General features: G+C 38.5%; 1 protein-coding gene across 2 annotated transcripts in view; it reads left to right on the plus strand.

Annotated features, from left to right (window-relative positions):
• PIP4K2A (phosphatidylinositol-5-phosphate 4-kinase type 2 alpha) overlaps nt 1–21,436 on the plus strand; it is an 80,820-nt gene that overhangs the window by 18,264 nt on the left and 41,120 nt on the right. Inside the window, exons 2-4 of one of the 2 annotated variants that reach the window (XM_020801700.3) lie at nt 10,936–11,036; nt 12,180–12,277; nt 15,767–15,863. In XM_020801700.3, coding sequence (XP_020657359.1) covers nt 12,213–12,277; nt 15,767–15,863 — 162 coding nt within the window. In that variant the 5' untranslated portion in view covers nt 10,936–11,036; nt 12,180–12,212. The remainder of the gene's footprint in view (nt 1–10,935; nt 11,037–12,179; nt 12,278–15,766; nt 15,864–21,436) is intronic. The other variant, XM_020801708.3, reaches the window with a different exon arrangement.

Here is a 21,436-nt window from a genome sequence, read left to right on the forward strand (position 1 = left end):
AGTTCAAAAGCTGGTGGTCCAAAGATTAAAACTTTAAATGCTATTTATTTATTTTTATTTTATTTAATTTATATCCCGCCTATCTAGTCGTGGTGGACTACTCTAGGCTATGTGTATGAAGCACAGGAATAGCCAGTAGTCCCTTGACTAGTTTCAGTAGACATATCTGCACAGGTACAATAGTATCACAATATCCTAACTTTTTCGTATTCCATATCTGAATATAGCCATATTGAGGCTACAGTATATTGAATACATACCAGAAGATGAAAAAGCATGATATTTACCTTTAAATATAAGTTGATCATATGATAGGTGGCCTCCTGCATAGTGAGGCTTTATACCATATGGCTGGCCAGCCTCTGTTAATGCAAACATAGCGCATAGCGCCATTTTTTCTGCAAAAAAAGGTTAGCGGCTGATATTGAGTGGCAATTGTATTCTTCCAGCAGTAGAGCTTCAAAAATCCAGTCAAAAGTTGCAACTAGATTAGGCCCATTGAATCAGTGGGGATTTGGTGCATCAACACCTGTGTAACTTATAGTCATTTAATGGGTCTACTCTAGTTGGAATTTACTTCTGGATTTTTGTCAGTAATCTTCTCAAGAAACATTCTGTCCTCCCTGTCTTTCTCTTTCCTGATGTTTGTCGGACTTCACAATATATGGCATTGACCTTACAATGATTTTTAAAACTTGAAAAATTTACTAATTAATTTTGTCCTTTTTTTAAATAGCTTTTCTTTTCTGTTGATATAAGGTTTTTATTTTGTGAGAATCTACCCCGCAATCTCTCTAAAGTCATGTTAATTGGGGGGCATGTTAGGCTCCTGAGGAGGATATATACCTCAGATAAAGATTGGATCAGAGCAGCTTTTCTCTTGCATTGGTTGGGTTAGATATAATATGTGTGTAAATCGTGTTATTTTGTATATACACATACTTTACTTTTACTTTACTTTTATTAGATTTTTACCCCACCCCCCTAGACTATTCGGGGCGGCTTACATACATGATAAAAACACAACAATATAACAAACATAAATCCTCCAAAAGCTCAAACTTTAACACTTTAACACTTATTTCTAAAACATTAGAATAAAATAAAATAACTCAGAAAACAAAGAATAAAGATCCGTTAATTGACTGGAGGGAAGGCCTGACTAAAGAGCCAAGTTTTCAGTACCCAATGTCTACTTGGATAAAGGAAGCATCCTTTTTACAAAGGCTGCATATAATATTTAGAAACAAATGTAGACAGTACTATTTTTGGTGCCAGTTTATATTTAAGTTAACAAGAATAAAATAAAGTACCTATTTAAGAAACAAAAACATGTGCTAGCAAAGCACTGCTACAGAACATGGACATAATCAGGACTAGCTTCCTCATAGTAGTTTAAATAAATTTGCCACTAGGGATGGAGAATGGGAAACATCAGTGACTTTAAAGTTATTGTTATCTGGTCTGCTGTAGTTCTGCTGTGCCTTAAATGTGTGTTAATTTCCTAGTTGACAGCCCTTATTCATCCTTAGAATAATATCATGAAAGCTTTACCCCTTACTTTAATTGTGGTGTGTCTACAGAACTGATGAAAAGAACATAGCAGTTAAAAGATGTTGGCCAATACATTGTGCTGGATGGGGAATTTCTGTGTGATGCATATGACTCATGAGCTGGATGTTCTCCATCTTTATCTACATTGACTGTCAAAGGCTTTTCAGTGACTTAGATAGTAGCCCTTTCCTGCCCTACTGGGGAGCCTCTTAAAGAAGATTGAATCTAGGTTTGTTCCTGCATGCAAATAGCGGAGTAAACTTGGTAATTTCCTGTGATAAAGTTTCTTGCCTTGATCTTTCGGTTAAAGCCATGAATAGCTAGCTGGACATTTATTTTCATCTTGCAATTAAAAGCATGAATAGCTATTAAACCTCAGGCCATAACTTGATTGACTGAACATTCTTTTTTATTCCAAGTAATGAATTAAGTCCGAATTAAGTCCGAATAGTCAAAGCTATGGTTTTTCCTGTCGTGATGTATGGAAGTGAGAGCTGGACCATAAAGAAAGCAGACCGCCGAAGAATTGATGCCTTTGAATTGTGGTGCTGGAGGAGGCTCTTGAGAATCCCCTGGACTGCAAGGAGAACAAACCTATCAGTTCTAAAGGAAATCAACCCTGAATGCTCACTTGAAGGACAGATCCTGAAGCTGAGGCTCCAGTACTTTGGCCATCTCATGAGAAGAGAAGACTCCCTGGAAAAGACCCTGATGTTGGGAAAGTGTGAAGGCAAGAAGAGAAGGAGACAACAGAGGATGAGATGGATAGACAGTGTCATTGAAGCTACCAACATGAACCTGACACAACTCCGGGAGGCAGTAGAAGACAGGAGGGCCTGGCGTGCTCTGGTCCATGGGGTCACGAAGAGTCGGACACGACTAAACGACTAAACACACACACACAATGAATTAAGATTTAAATCATCTTGCTTGTTCACCCCCCCTCCCCCCCAAAAGGATTTTATATTAGCTTGTGAATATCCATGTTGCTTAGCTATTTTAAGTGATGGGCATTAGAGATCATATAGCGTTACCTTGGCGGTATGAGCTGAAGCTCTTTTAGTTTGGACTTCAGTGATTCATATTTCCTTTGAAAATATTTTAACATTAGTTTTTTCAATTTGTCACATACTTTTCTTGGTGAAGGACTGACCTTGGGCTATACTTTTGAGACGAGATGATGTAACAGAGACAGATAATGTTCAATTTAAATAGTGTGGTGTGGTAGAGAGGAAGATGGGGCCATTTCACTTCTCTTCATGGCTGTTTAAATTAATTTGAAGTCATTCAGCAGGTGTCATAGCCTTTTGCAATGTTCTGCAGTTTCTATTGCATCGAGAGAGGTCATCCAAACTTAAATTAGGGTAAGCAGCCCACTAGAAGCATGTTCACTTTCCAAATAAGCATTCTGCTAAGGCCAAAGTCATACAACTAATGGGACTTATCACCATAATAATGTTTTGGGCATTAGAGTAGTAGAATAATACTGCATTTCATTTTAAAAGATGTATTTTGAACTTGAAAGGAAACCACTTCAGAGCTCAGAGTAAAATATTAATTATTGCCTCTGATGTGCTTGTTCTGTTCTTTTTCCTCATGCATGACCTCCTCCCCAACTCATGCTTAAATTACTGAAACCTGCAGTAAAGTGATAATCTGCTTTCTACAAGGAAAAAGAGAATTGCATGCTGTGCAATTTATCATTCCAAGATATTGATTTTGTTTCATATATCTTGCCAAGTCTTTAATATGATTCAATTGAACTGTATTTTAGGTAAGTTTCAATTTGTTTTTTAATAGGAGCCTTAAAATATTCGAGATAGCTGTTTATTTACATTTCTAAAATGTTCATTATAGTGTCTGGGTTCTGTTAACTCTGCTTTGAAGAAAGGCAGGATATAAATTAAATAATAATAATCTCCGCTGATGAATAGCAAGATTTGGGCCACCTTGAGCTGAACAAGCTTGGTGCACGGAGTCATTATCTCAAAAAAAACATGTTGATGATCAGTTCATGAGAGATTATGCCAGATAAAACTTGTTAGTCTTAAAGGTACTTTTTAGTTTTAGTGGACCATTTCTACCCAGTTCCTCACTCCTACCCCTCAAGTATCAATTTCAAATTTCTTCTCTGAGGTTTGCTTATTGACGAGGAAAGGGATCTTTGGATTGTGGAAGATAGCTCTGTGTGAAAGCCTTAACGTAAATCTGTGGCAGCTATGAAATTGGCGGGTGGTATGCTTGGAAGGGGACGACAAGGGATGAGATGGTTGGACTGTGTCACCGAAGCTATCAACATGAATTTGACCAAACTCCAGGAGGCAGTGGGAGACAGGAGGGCCTGGCGTGCTCTGGTCTATGGGGTTACAAAGAGTCGGGCACGACTTAATGACTAAACAACTACATGCTCAGAATCATTAAGAAGGTGAATTAAACATATACAAACTGATAGTGTCACTGCAGTTTAAATACCGTACGTGTTTCTGGTTCATAGCATCTCAAAAATGATACTGTATTGATTGAAAAGATCTAGGTAATCAAAATGGGAGTAACTCTTGTGAGAGGAATGAATGCAAGGTCAAGTGCTTTTAGCTCAGAGAAAAAAACTAGTAAGGTTAGGGATGTGATAGAAATGTATAAAATACTGGAGAGAATGAATATACAGGCTTTTCTCCTTGTAATACAGAGATGGAAGAGCTGGATAGGTGGAAAATTTTGGACAACAGTGCACAGCTGAACTGTATAACTTGCTACCACCATACGTGGTTGTGACAGACGGCAGTGGTGTCTGCCCTCTCTTTGACTCATTCTGTTGCAGCCTTCAGAATGATGTGAAGGGATGTTAAGAAGAAGAGACAGGGTTAGAAAACATCTGAGAGAGTGAGGATGGGAGAGAGAAGACAGAGAATGTAGGGTTAGGGAGAGAATGTGGTGGAATGTAGAACCTACATGTTGATACAGAGTTTTTTGGAAGATTAAGAGAATATGTGAATAAAGGAACTGGATACTGTCAGTCAAACTGAATGTATACTTCATGACTATGTCCCCGCCTTGTAAATAAAAAGTTTTACTTCCTGTTCAACCACTCATGCCTGAGCCTATTTTGATGGGGGAAGCCTGCGGAATCCAGCCCTACAGCTGCAGAGAATACACCTAATCCTGTTCTTCAGTGGGTTCTTTTGTTCCCTTTAGAAGCCCTGGTGGTTTTGAAAGAATAAATAAGTAGGGCAATAGGAACATGGGAGAGTAAAACAGTGATGCCAGAAGTGCATTTGGTATCCATACTTCTTCTGCCCAAATGACTGTGATCTCTATTTAGGTCAGATATGCTGGGCTGGGTTGGGGGAAAATGTTTGTGAGCCCATTCTATTGGTGACCTGTGGGCTACTGCCTCTTTCTTACCTCCTGCAGGTAGGCTTTTTAAAAAAGAGCTTATGTTAATACTAGGGAAAGCGTTGTTGTTTTTAAACAACAACACATAATGAATCTATGCAGGGGCAGTGGTTTCCCAGTGGCTTTCATCTGACAAGAGTTTTAAACCAGCCTTCATGCATATTGTGTCTTCTTTTTTTCTGCAGTGCATTTAACCTTTAAAAAAATGTCATTCACATCAGTGAGGAGCAACCTGACAGGAAGAGTAAACACTTTCCCCAGAATCCCCTCTGTGGTAATATTTTTTTTTCCTTTTTCCTTAAACCAGCCCTAGTCAGTAGTTTGCTTGTAGCAACTTGGACCTGCTGATGCTTCTGAACATTTTCTAAAGGTATTCGCACATGGATACAGCACAATTATCCAAAAAGGATGTAACTAAGACATGGCATGGTCATCAGACATCTTCAGGAACAGGTAGAGGTGGCACTCTAGTTTTACTTGTTCTTCCTCCTCCATACTATAGTCCATGAATGAGACTGGACAGAGTAGAGATCGCTTAACATCTGTACAAATGTTATATTTTTAAAAAGACAAAAATATTCCAGAGAGGGAGCTCATATTTGTCCCTTAATCAGCTTGAAATCAGGTAACTAATCCACTTTAAGTAATTGTTTCAATGCTTTTATATTTAATTGTTTATTTGTTTAGTAATTTATTGTGGTTTTAGTTAATTTGTTTTTTTTTAAATATACTGTGAGCCACCTTGGGTCCCTTAATTGAGAGAAAGATAGGATCCAAATTCAAATAATAGATAGAATAGAATAAACAAACAAATAATAAATAAATAAATAAATAAATAAATAAATAAATAAATAAATAAATAAATAAATAAATAATATCTCAGTATTTTTACATTGAAATAAAAACCCATCTTTAGTATTTCAGAGTGGCATGCCAATTGGCTTGAATGCTAAAGTGATGTTCAGTGCTTTGCAAGGTACCGTAATACTTTCTTTCTGCTAAGTTATAAATTAGTCAACAGAAATACTGGCAGCTACCATACCACATAATTTTTTTAAAATCCTTCATACTTTTGACCTCTTACTTTAAAGTGCCCTGATCACAAATAGAACTACCACAGAGGATGTTACACTGGAAGGCAGAGCATTAGGTGTAGTAATTAAAATGAAATCTAAAGAGGAATCCACAATCGCAGTGGACCAGATGGCAGCCTTGACTCTGTTCTGGATAGTTTGTGAAAAGATCTTCCTGTCATTAAGAGGCCTTTCACTGCTGGAGAGGGATGTAACACCCCCACACAACATGTATATTAGCAATGAAAGTGGATGTCTTTGGTTCTTCAACCAATAAGAGCAGGGGAGGATGAATATGATGGCACTTACCTATTATAAGAACTCTGGACTTGTTATCAATTTCCTGCTGCTCTCATTCTGCACATCTGACACAGTCAATGTTGAAAAGATCCTGGGTGCCTCACAGTGTGCTGTAGGTAGGTTTGGTCTAGAACCAGGAAGACATTTGCCCAGTCCCTGCTATCCTAACCTTCTGTACAAATTTGGACAAAATGAAGATGGAGAAACCCATGTGCACTGTCTTGAGCTTGTCTGAGAAAAGGTACAATATGTGCATACAAAACAAACTTTTCCAGTAGGTTCTTATGATCAGATTTTACGCAGTTGGATCAAAATCCAAGAAAGTAAGCTACAAATGGCTATATACAAAGAGATAGGTTTCCTCTACCTTTAATGATTTTGTAGAAAAAGAAATGTCAGTATTTGCATGTAACTTGTCAAGCAAGATGCATTACTGAAATTTAGTCTTGCACACAGGTATTAGAGGAAGAGGAGCCCAGTCTTGTGTGACCATCCTAGCTGTGCCCCATGTTCTTGCTTTGGGAAGCTGGAGTTCAACTCAACAGGAAAGATGCTTGTTCTTTCTTCAGCTGTGTGTGCTTGCTGACCTCTTCCATGACTAGGTTTTTCTGGCTCCATAGATGGCTGAACTGTGATATTTGTGCCTGGAGAGAAAAGACAGATGTCAAGGACTGTCTTGTGTTAATGACACTAATGCTGTATACATGTAATGTCATCTGCATCACAGTAATTCTGGAATAGGGGAAAGAAATGTAGGGCCAGTGAAAAAATGGGGCTGAAGTAGAATTGGTGCAGCGCTCCTCAGCAGGCACTGGAATTGACAGCCCAGAGCCTCGGGATCTGAAAACAGCTACCGGTGTATCAGTCTCAGTCGCTGCTGTGATTTTTGCATGAAGAGAATTATGGGCAAAGCTGAGAAGCTTGGCAGTTAAACACCAAAATAAAAAGAAACAAATCTGGCAGCATTTGCAGTACTATAGCTTTGGGAACAATGCTGGATTCTTTAATTTTTTTAAAGTCATATGTGAAATAAAACAAGATATTTATGTCTCCCATCCTGTACCACAAAATCTTGCTTTGCTCACTGTGGAATGTGCCACGGCCTTTTCTCAGGGGACTGCAGGAGCAACACTGTGCTGTTATTATCTGACTTTTCAGTTTGTTCTTTCTCTTTTCTCACATGAGAGATAGTATCTCTATGGTGATGCATGTTAGGACATGTAGGGTGTATCTGGCCAGATGTAACCAGTTACTTCCAGGAGTTTCAGTTAAATAAAGAAATCCTAATCAATTTAATCAGGAGTGGTCATGTGTATGGTGATATCTCTGCTAATAACGTAATACTTCCACCAGAGTCAATTTGTTGGTCTTTAGAGATGCAAGACATTCTGCTATTTGTATAGTAGCTCAGAGGCTTTTAAGGATGTTATTACATACCAGAATTTCTGCTATGATGGTTCAACAGGCACAATTTCCTTATACCAGCCTGGTGTTGTCCAGATGTGTTGCATTGCAACCTCCTCATCTCCAGCCAGTACATTTGGAGAATTTGGAAGGGTGGGGGTGGAGAACACTGCCTTGTACACAGTGAGCTGTTGGCTTTAGCTCTCTTACAAAATTGGCAGAGGTCTTTTTAAACTGTTGTCTGAGTACTTCACAGATCCCAGGAGTTGAATAGGCATAGGGTAGACTTAACAGGATGAAATTGACCAATTCTATGGAGACTTATAACACCTTCTAGAACTAACAACAAAGAAAGATGTTCTTATTTTAGGGGACTGGAGTGCTAAAGTAGGGAGTCAAGAGATAAAAGGAACAACAGGTAAGTTTGGCCTTGGAGCTCAAAGCAGGGCAAAGGCTAATAGAGTTTTGTCAAGAGAACAAGCTGGTCATCATAAACACTCTTTTCCAACAACACAAGAGGCAACTCTACACATGGATATCACCAGATGGGCAATACCGAAGTCAGATTGATTATATTCTCTGCAGCCAAAGATGGAGAAGCTCTATACAGTCAGCAAAAACAAGACCTGGAGCTGATTGTGGCTCTGATCATCAGCTTCTTATAGCAAAACTCAAGCTTAAACTGAAGAAAGTAGGAAAAACCACTGAGCTAGTCAGGTATAATCTAAACCAAATCCCTTATGAATACACAGTGGAAGTGAAGAACAGATTTAAGGAACAAGATATGGTGGACAGAGTGCCTGAAGAACTATGGATGGAGGCTCGTAACATTGTACAGGAGGCAGCAACAAAACAATCCCAAAGAAAAGGAAATGCAAGAAAGCAAAGTGGCTGTCCAACGAGGCCTTACAAATAGCAGAGAAGAGAAGGGAAACAAAATGCAAGGGAGATAGGGAATGTTACAGAAAATTGAACGCAGATTTCCAAAGAATAGCAAGGAGAGAGAAGAGGGCCTTCTTAAATGAACATTGCAAAGAAATAGAGGAAAATAATAGAAAGGGGAAAACCAGAGATCTGTTAAAAAATTGGAGCTATTAAAGGAACATTTTGTGCAAAGATGGACATGATAAAGGACAAAAATGTTAGGGACCTTACAGAAGCGGAAAACATCAAGAAGAGGTGGCAAGAATACACAGAGGAATTATACCAGAAAGATCTGGATATCCTAGACAACCCAGATAGTGTGGTTGCTAACCTTGAGCCAGACATCCTGGAGAGCGAAGTCAAGTGGGCCTTAGAAAGCATTGCTAACAACAAGGCCAGTGGAGTGATGGCATTCCAGTTGAACTACTTAAAATCTTAAAAGATGACGCTGTTAAGGTGCTGCACTCAATATGCCAGCAAGTTTGGAAAACTCAACAGTGGCCAGAGAATTGGAAAAACTCTGTCTACATCCCAATCCCAAAGAAGGGCAGTGCCAAAGAATGTTCCAAGTACCCTAAATTGCACTAATTTCACACACTAGCAAAGTTATGCTCAAAATCCTACAAGGTAGGCTTCAGCAGTATGTGGACCAAGAACTCCCAGAAGTACAAGCTGGATTTCAAAGGGGCAGAGGAACTCGAGACCAAATTGCTAACATGCGCTGGATTATGGAGAAAGCCAGAGAGTTCCAGAAAAACATGTACCTCTGCTTCATTGACTGTGCAAAAGCCTTTGACTGTGTGGACCACAGCAAACTATGGCAAGTCCTTAAAGAAATGGGAGTGCCTGACCAACTTATCTGTCTCCTGAGAAATCTATATGTGGGACAGGAAGCAACAGTTACAACTGGATACGGAACAACTGAGTGGTTCAAAATTGGGAAAGGAATAGGACAAGACTGTATATTGTCTCCCCACTTATTTATTTATTTATTTATTTATTTATTTATTTATTTATTTATTTATTTATTTATTTATTTACAATATTTTTTAGCCGCACCATTGCCAGTGGCTTCTTATATTTAACTTATATGCAGCATACATCATGTGAAAGGCAGGACTGGATGAATCCCAAGCGGGAATTATGATTGCCGGAAGAAATATCAACAACCTCAGATATGCAGATGATGCCACTCTGATGGCAGCAAGTGAGGAGGAATTAAAGAACCTCTTAATGTGGGTGAAAGAGGAGAGCGCAAAAATGGCCTGAAGCTCAACATTAAAAAAAAAAGATTGTGGCCACTGGTCCCATCACCTCCTGGGAAATAGAAGGGGAAGATATGGAGGCATGATCACTGCAGATGTTGGCAGCAGCCACGAAATTAAAAGGCCTGCTTCTTGGGAGGAAAGTGATGAGAAACCTAGACAGCATCTTAAAAAGCAGAGACCTCACCTTGCTGACAAAGGTCCACATAGTCAAAGCTCTCGTTTTTCCAGTAGCGATGTATGGAAGTGAGAGCTGGACCATAAAGAAAGCTGACTGCTGAAGAATTGATGCTTTTGAATTGTGGTGCTAGAGGAGACTCTTGAGCGTCCCCTGAACTGCAAGGAGAACAAACCTATCCATTCTTAATGAAATCAATCCTGAGTGCTCACTGAAGGACAGATCCTGAAGCTGACCTTCCAATACTTTGGCCATCTCATGAGAAGAGAAGACCCCCTAGAAAAGACCCTGATGTTGGGAAAGAGTGAAGGCAAGAGGAGAAGGGGACGACAGAGGATGAGATGGTTGGACAATGTCATTGAAGCTACTAACATGAATTTGACCAATCTCCGGGAGGCAGTGGAAGACAGGGGGGCCTGGCGTGCTCTGGTCCATGGGGTCACAAAGAGTCGGACATGACTTAATGACTAAACAACAACAAGACTTAACAGTGTCTCCGCTCTCGGTGCATCTATAAAACAAATCTGTTCCAGAAAGAAGTCGGAGTTGTATTTATCCAATCTTTGTTCAGTCATTGTTTTGAGCCAGAATTGCTTGTAGAAAATTGAGAGCATTGTCCTTCATCAAAAGATTTTTTTTCTTGACTTCTAGCAGTGCAGTAGAGCTGAAGCTGTTGTTTTTCATCCATTTTGCATCTCTGATCACAGATGAGACAACTGCTGCTCTTTGTTGCAACACAGAAAGACTCAGTACTAGCTAACTCTTCCCAGATCTCAAAGCCAGGCACCAAAAATCTTGAAACAATTGATTCTTTTTCAGCTTCTGATTGTCTCTTTAATTAAAGATGCTGATATCCGAGTGTGGTCTGTGAGAACAAAGGCTAATGAAACCATGCCTTGCCGTGCCTGTCTGTACCGTGTTTGATTCCAAGCCATCTATTTGTGGGTCAGTCAAGCTTCCACAATTCTTTACCTTCTGCAAATCAATGATTTTTCTTTTAAAAACTGTAGATTCTGTATGTGATGTAAATGTCATTGGTGCCAGTAGCAAGAGAAGTTGGAAGTGTGTTGGAGACACAGAGATGGATATGGAAGAAACCTCTCCAGAGGGGAAAATTGCTTTAATCCTCTTTGTCTAAGAAAGAGCACTGGATTTCTCCCTTGTACTTTCAAATTGTTGCTTCAGTTTTGTAGTTACTTTTTATCTGATTCTCTGTCTAAAGGTAGCTATTTTGCTCTTTCCCAAATTGAGATTTCTTCTACTATAAATTTTGCTGCAAAGGATCTCTTAGGTCATCAGCTGGTCTCTTGTTGTTTTGGTTTGGCATTGGAAAACCTTAGAAAACAATTAAATTCAGTCTAAAATTGCTTATAATTTGTGTTCTCTTATTTCTGTACTCTTTCTGTGATGTCATGCATCATCAGTTAGAATTTATTTTGGATAGGATAAGCCACTCCTTTCTTTGAAACCCCTATTAGAGTTGGGATAGATCCAAAGCAACTTGACAGCACATAACACACACACAACAGAAGCTCAGAACAGTTGAAGGACAATGTCTCCTGGGTAGTGAGAATATGTTGATATATATTGCATTGTAATGATATAGATGGATTTTGGCTGAAGGCCATTCCCTGTGGAATACCTTTGCACTTATTTAAAATGTTGTTCAAGTGTTGAGATGGATAATTCTTCAGTGCCTGTTGTTAAAAAGCAATCTGGGGCACATTTTTTAGACAAATGAATTTTAGAAGTTTCCTCTGGAAAATCTTTTGAAGTTCATTCTTATCTCCAGTTCATAATAAGAGTTTCTACTTCCTTCATAGATGATAATAGGCATTGCTTGTCTCTGAAACCATGCCTCTGTATATATGCTACCCATCTCTTATCATTCTCTACCTCATAAATATAGACGAAAGTGAAATATATTGTTTCTGACATTTTTGGCTCTCCAGATGTTTTAAACTGTAACTTTTGTCCATGTTGGATAGGGTGGATGGCAATGCAAAATCCCACATCTGGAGGCTTGCTGATCTAAAGTGATCTGCTTTCTAATTTTACTCTTAACTTCTGTTCTTTTCATCCCTGTAGATCAATGAACTGAGCCACGTTCAAATCCCTGTTATGTTGATGCCAGATGACTTCAAAGCATATTCAAAAATAAAAGTAGACAATCACCTTTTCAACAAGTAAGTGAAGTAGATGACTTTTGTTCATATCATGGTCCTATAGATTAGGTTATTTTTTTCAGTAGAAGGGAAATTCTGCTGATTTATTCTTATATGTTAAAAATCATATGTTGATCCACAGTGCAGTAAGGAGTTTCTTCATTATTTTGGTCATATTGTGTTAGATTTTCTACAAGTATCTAATATCAGAATTAGACTCCAAGCTTTTTGCAACATCTGTGCACCAAAAGTAATAATGTTTAATTATAATATGTTCCATCACAAAGGCTCAGTACAGATGGCAATAACATATTTCCCACATGCACAGACCCAATTTGAAGCTAGTTGCTTGCAACACAAGAAATTAATCTGCTGACACACCAGTGTCCTAGCCCACAAAGGCTTACACCACAAGGCTCTGATTCAGCTTAACTAAATTGCTAACACTTTTTTCAACATCTCAAAAATATGCTACTTTATGGATGGGTAAACTATCCCTGGCTCTCTTTAGAGTGACCCAGAAGTGAACCAAATGATTTAAAAAAAAGCAAATAAATTTGTCTATTTCTTGAAACAACCCAAGAGGGTAAGGAAAACAAATGGACCTTCTTCCTGTCCACCTCCATAGATGACAGAAAGTAGGACAGTGGTGTTAGGGAAAAGTTGGGGAGGGGGAAGAGTTCCCTTCCTGTCTTGCTGCCTTCCTGCATAGCAGCCTTTGGAAAGTGAATCCTTTCCAAGAAGATTATTCCTAATTCAAACTGATGCAAACCTCTACAGAGCAAACTGCTCTGATTTAGGTGAAACCTCAGAAAAAAGTATCCCATTCATGTGACAGCAGCTGTTAATGATGTTGTGCAGTTTGTACTTGGCAGACAGACTGAAGTCAGTGGACAGCCTCAGTTGGCTGGGGTACTTAACAAACAGCATTTTTCTTTTTAGCTTCCTTGGAAACTGTTATTTTGAAAGATACGTTTAAATCAATGTTGAATGGAAAGGAATAGCCTTTTAGGCTGGCAAACCCCACTTGTCTAGCATTCTGTAAGTCGAAGCCAATATAGATTGCTTGTGGAAGCAAAATGGGGAACTAGAACACCTTTATAATGTGGCAGTGAAATTACATCTCTGCCAGGAGACAGGCTGCATCACTTAAATCTTCTGACAGAAACCATATCCAATAGTGTACCAACAGTGCAACCTCACAGTAGCTAAGGCATGAATGATTCGTTTTTAAATCTGAAGCCTGTAAGTTACATTGGAGCCTTTGTTATCAGAGGAAGATGATTAGAAAATCATCTGCCAGCAATCTGCCTGAAGTTTCAGGCTCACTGTTGGATCTAGGTTCTGCAACAGAACTGAGAACCAACTTAACCAGGGGAAGCTACTGCTATCAGTGAAGACCTTTCCTGCATCACAGGGCCTGCTAGCAACTGCGATTGCAGTATTGTCTGCATTCATTTTTGAGCAATGTGCCTCTGTCCAAACATGGTGAGCCACTAGTAAGCATGGGCTCTACAGAATTTTCATTTCATTGAAACTACAGAACTAAGTAGATGAGCTTGCAGCTGGCATTGAATTCCAGATCTCCATATGAACTAAGTGATCTTGAATAATCATCTAAATAGGCTCAGAATAGACATTTTGGGGATACTAAAGGACAGGTTCTAAGAAGAAAAGAGACAACAATGTACGTATCCCTGGCTTTTAATAACTTCTTTACTAAAAATTTGAACTATACACTTAATTTTGTAAACATTCAGCTGATATGTACTCCCTCCTTCTCTTGTGATCAACAGTATGATTAACCCTTACTGTTGATCACAGCTCAGTAATAATGTAAGATTTTAACTGTTCCATTAGAATTATTTCATATCTCTGGTAACAAGAAGTTGCCCAATTGGTCTATCTAGCTCAGAAACTATCTACCTTCATTGGTGATGGTTCTACTGGTTTAGCAATAGTTACTTTCTATGGTTTCATTACTACTGGAAATACAGTGGTGCCTCGCACAACGAGTGCCTCACACAACGATGAATTCACACAACGATGCCTTTTTCTGTTAAATTTGCTGCCTCACACAGCGATGTTTCCTATGGGGGATTTTCACACAACGATCTCCCTTTTCGCTCCTGTAAAAGTGTCTTACAATGTTTGGACACTGTTTTAAATGATTGCAATGGTTAGTCCACCTCCTGAAACCTATGCAAACTGATTTTGGTGTTGTTCTGACACTTCGTTAATTTATGATGATTTTTTGTTTTTTCTCCATAGGAAACCATTGGATGGTCTGTCTAATGGTTTCCAATGGAAAAAACAAAAAATCATCATAAATTAACGAAGTGTCAGAACAACACCAAAATCAGTTTGCATAGGTTTCAGGAGGTGGATTAACCATTGCAATCATTTAAAACAGCTTACAAACATTGTAAGACACTTTTACAGGAGCGAAAAGGGAGGTCGGGAAGAACTTTAAAAGGCAAACGGAGATCAAAGAGCCCTTTCCTGATCTCCCTTTTCACTCGTAGGAGTGGTCTGTCCCTCTACTTGGACTGACAGAAAGATAAAGTGTGGCAGAGAGGAAATTAACAAATTGGGGGGGGGGTGTCATGCTGAGTGCTGATATGTGCTGCCAAGTGATTCCTCCACCTTGTGTTGTGCAGATGACACCCTTATTTAAAAACGTATGCAGCAGAAGTGGGAAAGGCGTCTGCCTGAGACCTTGGTGAGGTAGTGTAAACATAGGCAGTAATGGTCTGAAGCAGCCTTCTCCAATTTGCTGTCTTGTAGATATATAGTATTAAGACTGTACTGTCTTAGCTAGACACCAGTCCAGCACATCTGTAGCTACTTTGGATTAGTGGGCTAGATGGCACAATTACTGATCTTGGTATTAGGTAGCTTGCTATGGTTATGGCCCCCGCATTGGAGCAGGGATCAGTAAAAAAGGTCACATCACTTAATGTAGGTGTTTCATGGCTTCATGCAAACACAGTGGAGAAACTTCAATGATTTGTAATTGAAATTTTCTAAAAATTATACGGGTTTAATGCTCCTTTCTCTCACAGTACATATTTTCATTTTTTAAAATTAAATTGCAGCTTTCCATCATCAATTTAAAATTGCAGAGCTGAAAGGGACCCTATGGTTCATGGAGTCCGGCCCCTGTCAAGAGGCACAGTAGGGAACTGAACACCCAACTTCTGGCTCTGTAGCCAGATGCCTAAGCCACTGAGCTGCCCATCTTTTGCAAGATATTGCTGAACAAAATATGGTGTTCAGGATCCACATTATCAAGATCTGTTCAAATTCTGTGTTTGTCTTTTGATATCGCTTCTTCTCTCCCTCTTTTTTTTACAGTATTCTGAGGCAAATAATTATCACCACATTTGTTAAAGTATCTGATCTGGCAGACAAGAGACCTTTATTATTACTGCTTTATTTATAGATAATAAATAAATATTTAATTATATTCCTTTCTAATTTAACTTTCCTGTCAAATTTCTATTGCAGAGAAAATATGCCAAGCCATTTCAAATTCAAGGAATATTGCCCAATGGTTTTTCGTAACCTGCGGGAGAGGTTTGGAATTGATGATCAAGACTTTCAGGTAGGTTCCTATCTTATAAAACAGGTATTAATGACTTCTTCAGCTCGGCAGACTTTAAATGAGAAAAAAAAACACATTAAAACATGGGCCTGTGGTTGGTTCATCTTCTTGATTGTAAAGTGAGTGTACATATTTCTTGGCACCTTCTTCCCACCTCTGGTTAGGACTACCAACCTGAACACTTCTAGTGCTCCTGCTTTTAAGTGCATCGTGCAAGGTTGCAGTGACTGAATTCTTTGTTCCTCCACCCGACTCATTGCTCCACTTATTCCCTTGCCTATTGTGATAATAAGGGCTCTAGTTTTCCCCATAACGGGATGACAGTGGGAAACAACTGATGGAGAAATAAAAGCAGAGCAGCGGCTGTGTAGTCACAGTGCCTTGATATATGACTTTGATGAAGTTTTGTTGAAAACCTCTCCTGACAGTAGCACAGTTTTATTGTTGATGTGTTAATGTCATATTCTTATGGCTTGAAATTCATTTTATTCAGCTAACTTGTTTAGCTTGGGTTTCTGAAACCCAAGATGGTAGGTTTCTGTAGCCCTAGACAAGCAGAAAATGCTGACATTTGATGCTTTCCCTCATTGTGAAAATGTTCTACCTCACTGCTATATTGTTATACAGTACTCTTCAGTTTCCTTCTGCTGTACTGATTTGGGCTTTTCTTTTTGCCATTTAATATGTTCTAGGGTGCTAAAATTAATGAAAACAAATACCTCATCCTTTTAAATAAATGTGTTCAGTTGGATTCAAAGTTTAGTAACACTCCCTCCCCCCCTCCATTATGTGGTTGCAATGGAGAGCCTTTATAAGGATATATGAATCTTTAGCAGTTGCTAAAGGTATTTTAGAGATTCCGTTCAGTGCTGCTACGTTCTTGGTAAATTGGTAACAAGAAGAAATGGGACCGCATTTGGTCATTCAAACTCACTCTGTCCATCCACCTTAGGGAGACGGCACTTATTTGGATCTGTTATGATCCTTTTCACTGGAGCAGGACACAGGCCATGGAGCTAAAGTAGGTCATCAGGTCATTTTAATTTGTAACACGTGCCAAATCATGGTATTATGGTAAACAATTTGCTGTAAGACCTGAAAATTCTGAGAAACTGTTCTTGAAATAATAAAAAGAAGTGGTATTAGGGTTCTTACCTAAGATGATTAGGAAGATTATTTTACCTAAGCAGGTAAACTCTGAATTTTAAAACATGATACTAAAATCTATGTTGCCAACATTTTATTTATTCTACTTTTATTTGTTTGTTTGTTTGTTTAAATAAAACAAGAATTAAAACAGATAATATCCAAACCAAAAAAAAGGTAAGCAAAGATGGGAAAACACAAACTAAATGATGGAAGTGGGAAAAGGCCTGCCTGGAGAACCAAATCTTCAGCTTGTTCTTAAAAACTCCTAGCGAGGGTGCCAGGCAAATCTCAGGAGGCAAGATGTTCTAGATGTTCTCTGGAATATATTATTAGAATGTATATTACAACCAACCTGTTAAATAATAAATTATCCTTACTCAAAATAAACCTAGAGCACGCTTGAGATCTGATACAATGAAACCTGGTCGTTAAAATGCAGACTATAACTTGCATATATCATCTCCCTTGGAACAATGTGTTGCTGTCTTGTCTAATGAAAATGTGTTTTTTGGTAGGTAGAGGTAGCTGCTTTCTGGGTCATGGATCCAAAGATCCAGCTGGAGGAACAGAAGGCATTTTTTTCACTTACCGCTCATTACTATGGATGGACCCACAGGCCGCTTAGTCAGTTCTTCAGAAGACAGTAGATCAGAGACATTGCTGATGTTGGGTCTCAAAACTGAAATCTATGTCCCATAACTGTGATCTGTGCCTGTATACATGGTATAAATAGATATGAGGATTTACAAATTTTATGTAGATTTCAAACCTATAAACCTTGGTTGTAAATCTTCTTGGTGCCCAGCAGTTCTTGTGCTGCATATCATAATTTTAGAGAACCAGTATAGTAGTGCATAGAGTGACAGAGTAGGACTCAGATGATCTGGGTACAAATTCCTGGTTAATACATGAAACTTACTGGGCAGTGGAGGCAATGGTAAAACTAATCCTTAAACATCTCACATATCTTGAAAAACTCATTTGACTTGATGGCACATAACAATCCAGTGCTGTGTCACTTAAGCTGTGGAGAACCACAGAGCTGTTTTGTGCCCTGTTCTATTTGTCATGTATATGAAACTGTTGAAAGAGGAGATCTGGTCATGTGAAGTAATTTGTTGTCAGGGTGCTTATGATACATGTACTCCAGGTGTGAAATGAGTGTTCTGACTACATCCTTAGTTTGCAATAGGAAAGATGAGTGTTAATGGGCTGAATTAAGCCAAGACAGAAGTTATGTTATCAGCAAGAACTTTCCTTTAAAAAGAAGAAGAAAAAGAATCTGGAAATCACAAGGCCAGCTTTATATAGGATGCAACTGTGCATAACATCTTTAACTGTATTTTTCATCCATAGGCTCACAGAACTGAAAGGAAACATTCTGTGTTCACCCCATTGAGATTATATGTATTTGCCATAAGTGGTTTATCAGCATGATTAAATTTTTTTAAAACCAACAGAGTGGTTTCTGTCGGTGTTTTCTGCAAGTTACCGTAGTTCTGAGAACCTGAAATTGTTTTATATTAATATGCAAAGGTTGGACTTCTCTCCTGATAGATGTTATACCACTTAGGAATCAAAATTTCAGACGAGCATTTTAAAAGAGCTTTTGGTCAGAAAACGTCTGACTAAATTATAGGAATCTTTTAATTTTCAGAAATATTCTTTCTTGCTGAGAGAATTTCTGCTGCCACAAAGGATATCAAGGGGGGGTGTACCTCTATTACAGTACTTGAGCTTTGAACCTCCTCCTTTAATTACTGTTGTGGATACCGCTACTTTTTGTCTCTCATTCTGTTGAAGTGCTGCGATAACCAGTGCTTTTCTGACATTTCACACTGATTTTAGAAGTTGGCGTGCAGATACTCACAAATGTTGGTCATGGCAGCATTACAAATGGAAAAATAGAATTCCAAGAAACGTACATGCAAATAGACCTGTTATGTTATTTTTCTCTTTGAAGTTGAATTTGATTTGCTAAACTATACATTTCAAATATATTGCCAATTTTGATTCAGTAGTCCCTCTCACCCATATATGAGAGAGGACTCAGGCTTTTTCTCCTTTTCTAGCACTCTGTGTAATCTAATTAAATGAAATACACCAGAGTTAGGTATAAAAAAATACTGAAAGGCTGTTTCAAGGAGTGGTAAATTAGTGAGAGTTAACATATTACAATCAGTTGTTGTGTACAGCTGACTTTTGTAGTAAACACCTGTGCATTCAGTCTGTGAGATTTCCCTCCCCCCCCCAGAGAATGTATGAAACTGCCTTTTATTCTGAGTTAGACTGTTGCTTTATCTGGCCCAAAGTTGCCTGCTCTAACCGGTACCCGTTGAGAGTGTTAATGCAAATATCTTCCTCAGCACTTACTACCCAGTTCCTTTAACTGGAAATGCCAGAAGTGAAACGTTCTCCATACAAAAGATAAGTGGGTTTTCCCCTCAGATTCTCTCCAGTGCCATATTTTATAATAACTCTAACTCTAATTTCGAGAACATGTGGCTTGGGAATACAAACCAGAATTAATTCTCAGCTATGCTTTTTATCGTTGAACAATGCAGGACAAACATGGGCAAAATGGCATACTTCCCAGTTTGCTTAATAGGCCATGTCAGTGTAATTAAAACAACTGTTCTCTCCAAATGTCTTTGTGTTTGGAATCTACAGTAGATATCTTTGATAAGTTGTTCCAGAGGCTAGATACAATATATTCATAACATGAACTTCCAGGGTTAGTTTGTAGATGAGAGGATTGTGGTTATCACATTCAAACTGAAATCCATTTTATGAACTATTTGCAGAGCTGAAATTCTCAAAACATATTCTGCACTTAAAGACTAACAAATTCATGCAACTTATTTTTCCTGTCTAATAGTTAAATTCTTATGAACCTTTGTGCTTCATCTCTTTCTCTGTCTTTCTGTCTCAGAACAGAGGCGTCTGGCTCCAATTATTTTATACAATTTAGACCCAAATTCACAGGCATCCCAAACCAATCTCAAATATTTTGGTGACAAAAACTTTGATATCAGTAGTGTTTCTTTTGACCAATTATGTTTAGGATGGCTGGGCAAATGATTCTTGGAAGTGTTGCAGAATATTAATTTTTGAAAAGTTTGTATTACTGAAAGGGCTAAAGAATCTTGATTTGGATTGTGCTCATTAATGCTTTTTCACTCCAGTGAGAGGTCCAATCAATAGCTGTCAGACTAACGTCATAAAAGTAGGACAGTCATTAGCAGATGACTTTGACCTTTATCTGGGAAAAGGCTTACTGGGTTTTAATCAGTGTGCTTACAAAGAAATGATAAAGCATGAGCTACTCCACAAAGTGCACTGTCTATTTCCTGTCTTGGTATTGAGATAGAGTCAAACAGTTAAACTTTGTCACAGTGTTGAGTGTGACTGACACTTGATTTCATTTAGTGACCATATTTCTTTTAAAATCAAGAGTTCAGACCAACCTGCGTGCAAAATTGCAGTCTTGGTCAGCAAATTTGTTTATGGGAGGAGGAAGCTAGAAAGGCCACATTCTCCACATATTTTGAAAGAGTGGTGGGATAAACTGCTGTTCTGCATTTTAATTCTGCTTCCATGGAACCACTCATCTGATGTCATCTAGCATTATTTTTTATGTTCTGGATGTACAAATCCACTCTCTCTGTTAATTATTCAATTTCAGCTTGAGGTCCAAGGAGGGGAAACACTTTGCACTAGGATTGCGGGATAAGGTACTCACTGTTCAGACTATGTCCACATTTACATCTATGTCCATATTTGCATTTAACTGTTTTGTGAAGAAACTACTGGATATTATGCCTGATCATATAATGGGCTCTTCAGTATCTCTGGTTAGGAAAAATAATGTTTGAAATTTATATGATCTTACTATAGTATACTACTTGGGAGTGCCCTGTGAGCCATTATATCTACTTGCAAACAGAGTGTTGCGTTAATATCCCAGCTTGATTTCTCTTTTTCTGTTTTAATAGTGGAGATTCATTGATGGCCTTTATTTTTGTATACTTAATTATTTCAAGTGGCTGATTACTAAATTACTTTAATGTATAGGCAAACATACGAGATGGTTGGACAGTGCCACCGAATCTACCAACATGAATTTGACCCAATTCCGGGAGGCAATGGAAGACAGGAGGGCCTGGCGTGCTCTGGTCCATGGGGTCACGAAGAGTCGGACACGACTTAACAACTAAACAGCAACAATAGGCAAACATTGTCTCCAGTTTCAAAAGCTGAGGAAGAGGATCCTGGATAACTACAGACCAGCTAGCATGGCATCAATACTGGGAAAAGTTTCAGAGCACATCATTAAACAGTTGATCTATGATAAAGAAAACTATAATTATTGAGAACCAGTGTGGGCTTCTAAAAACGTAACAGACTAATCTTTTTTTCTTATA

Source organism: Pogona vitticeps, chromosome 6, assembly GCF_051106095.1.
Source record: "Pogona vitticeps strain Pit_001003342236 chromosome 6, PviZW2.1, whole genome shotgun sequence".
NCBI lineage: Eukaryota > Metazoa > Chordata > Lepidosauria > Squamata > Agamidae > Pogona > Pogona vitticeps.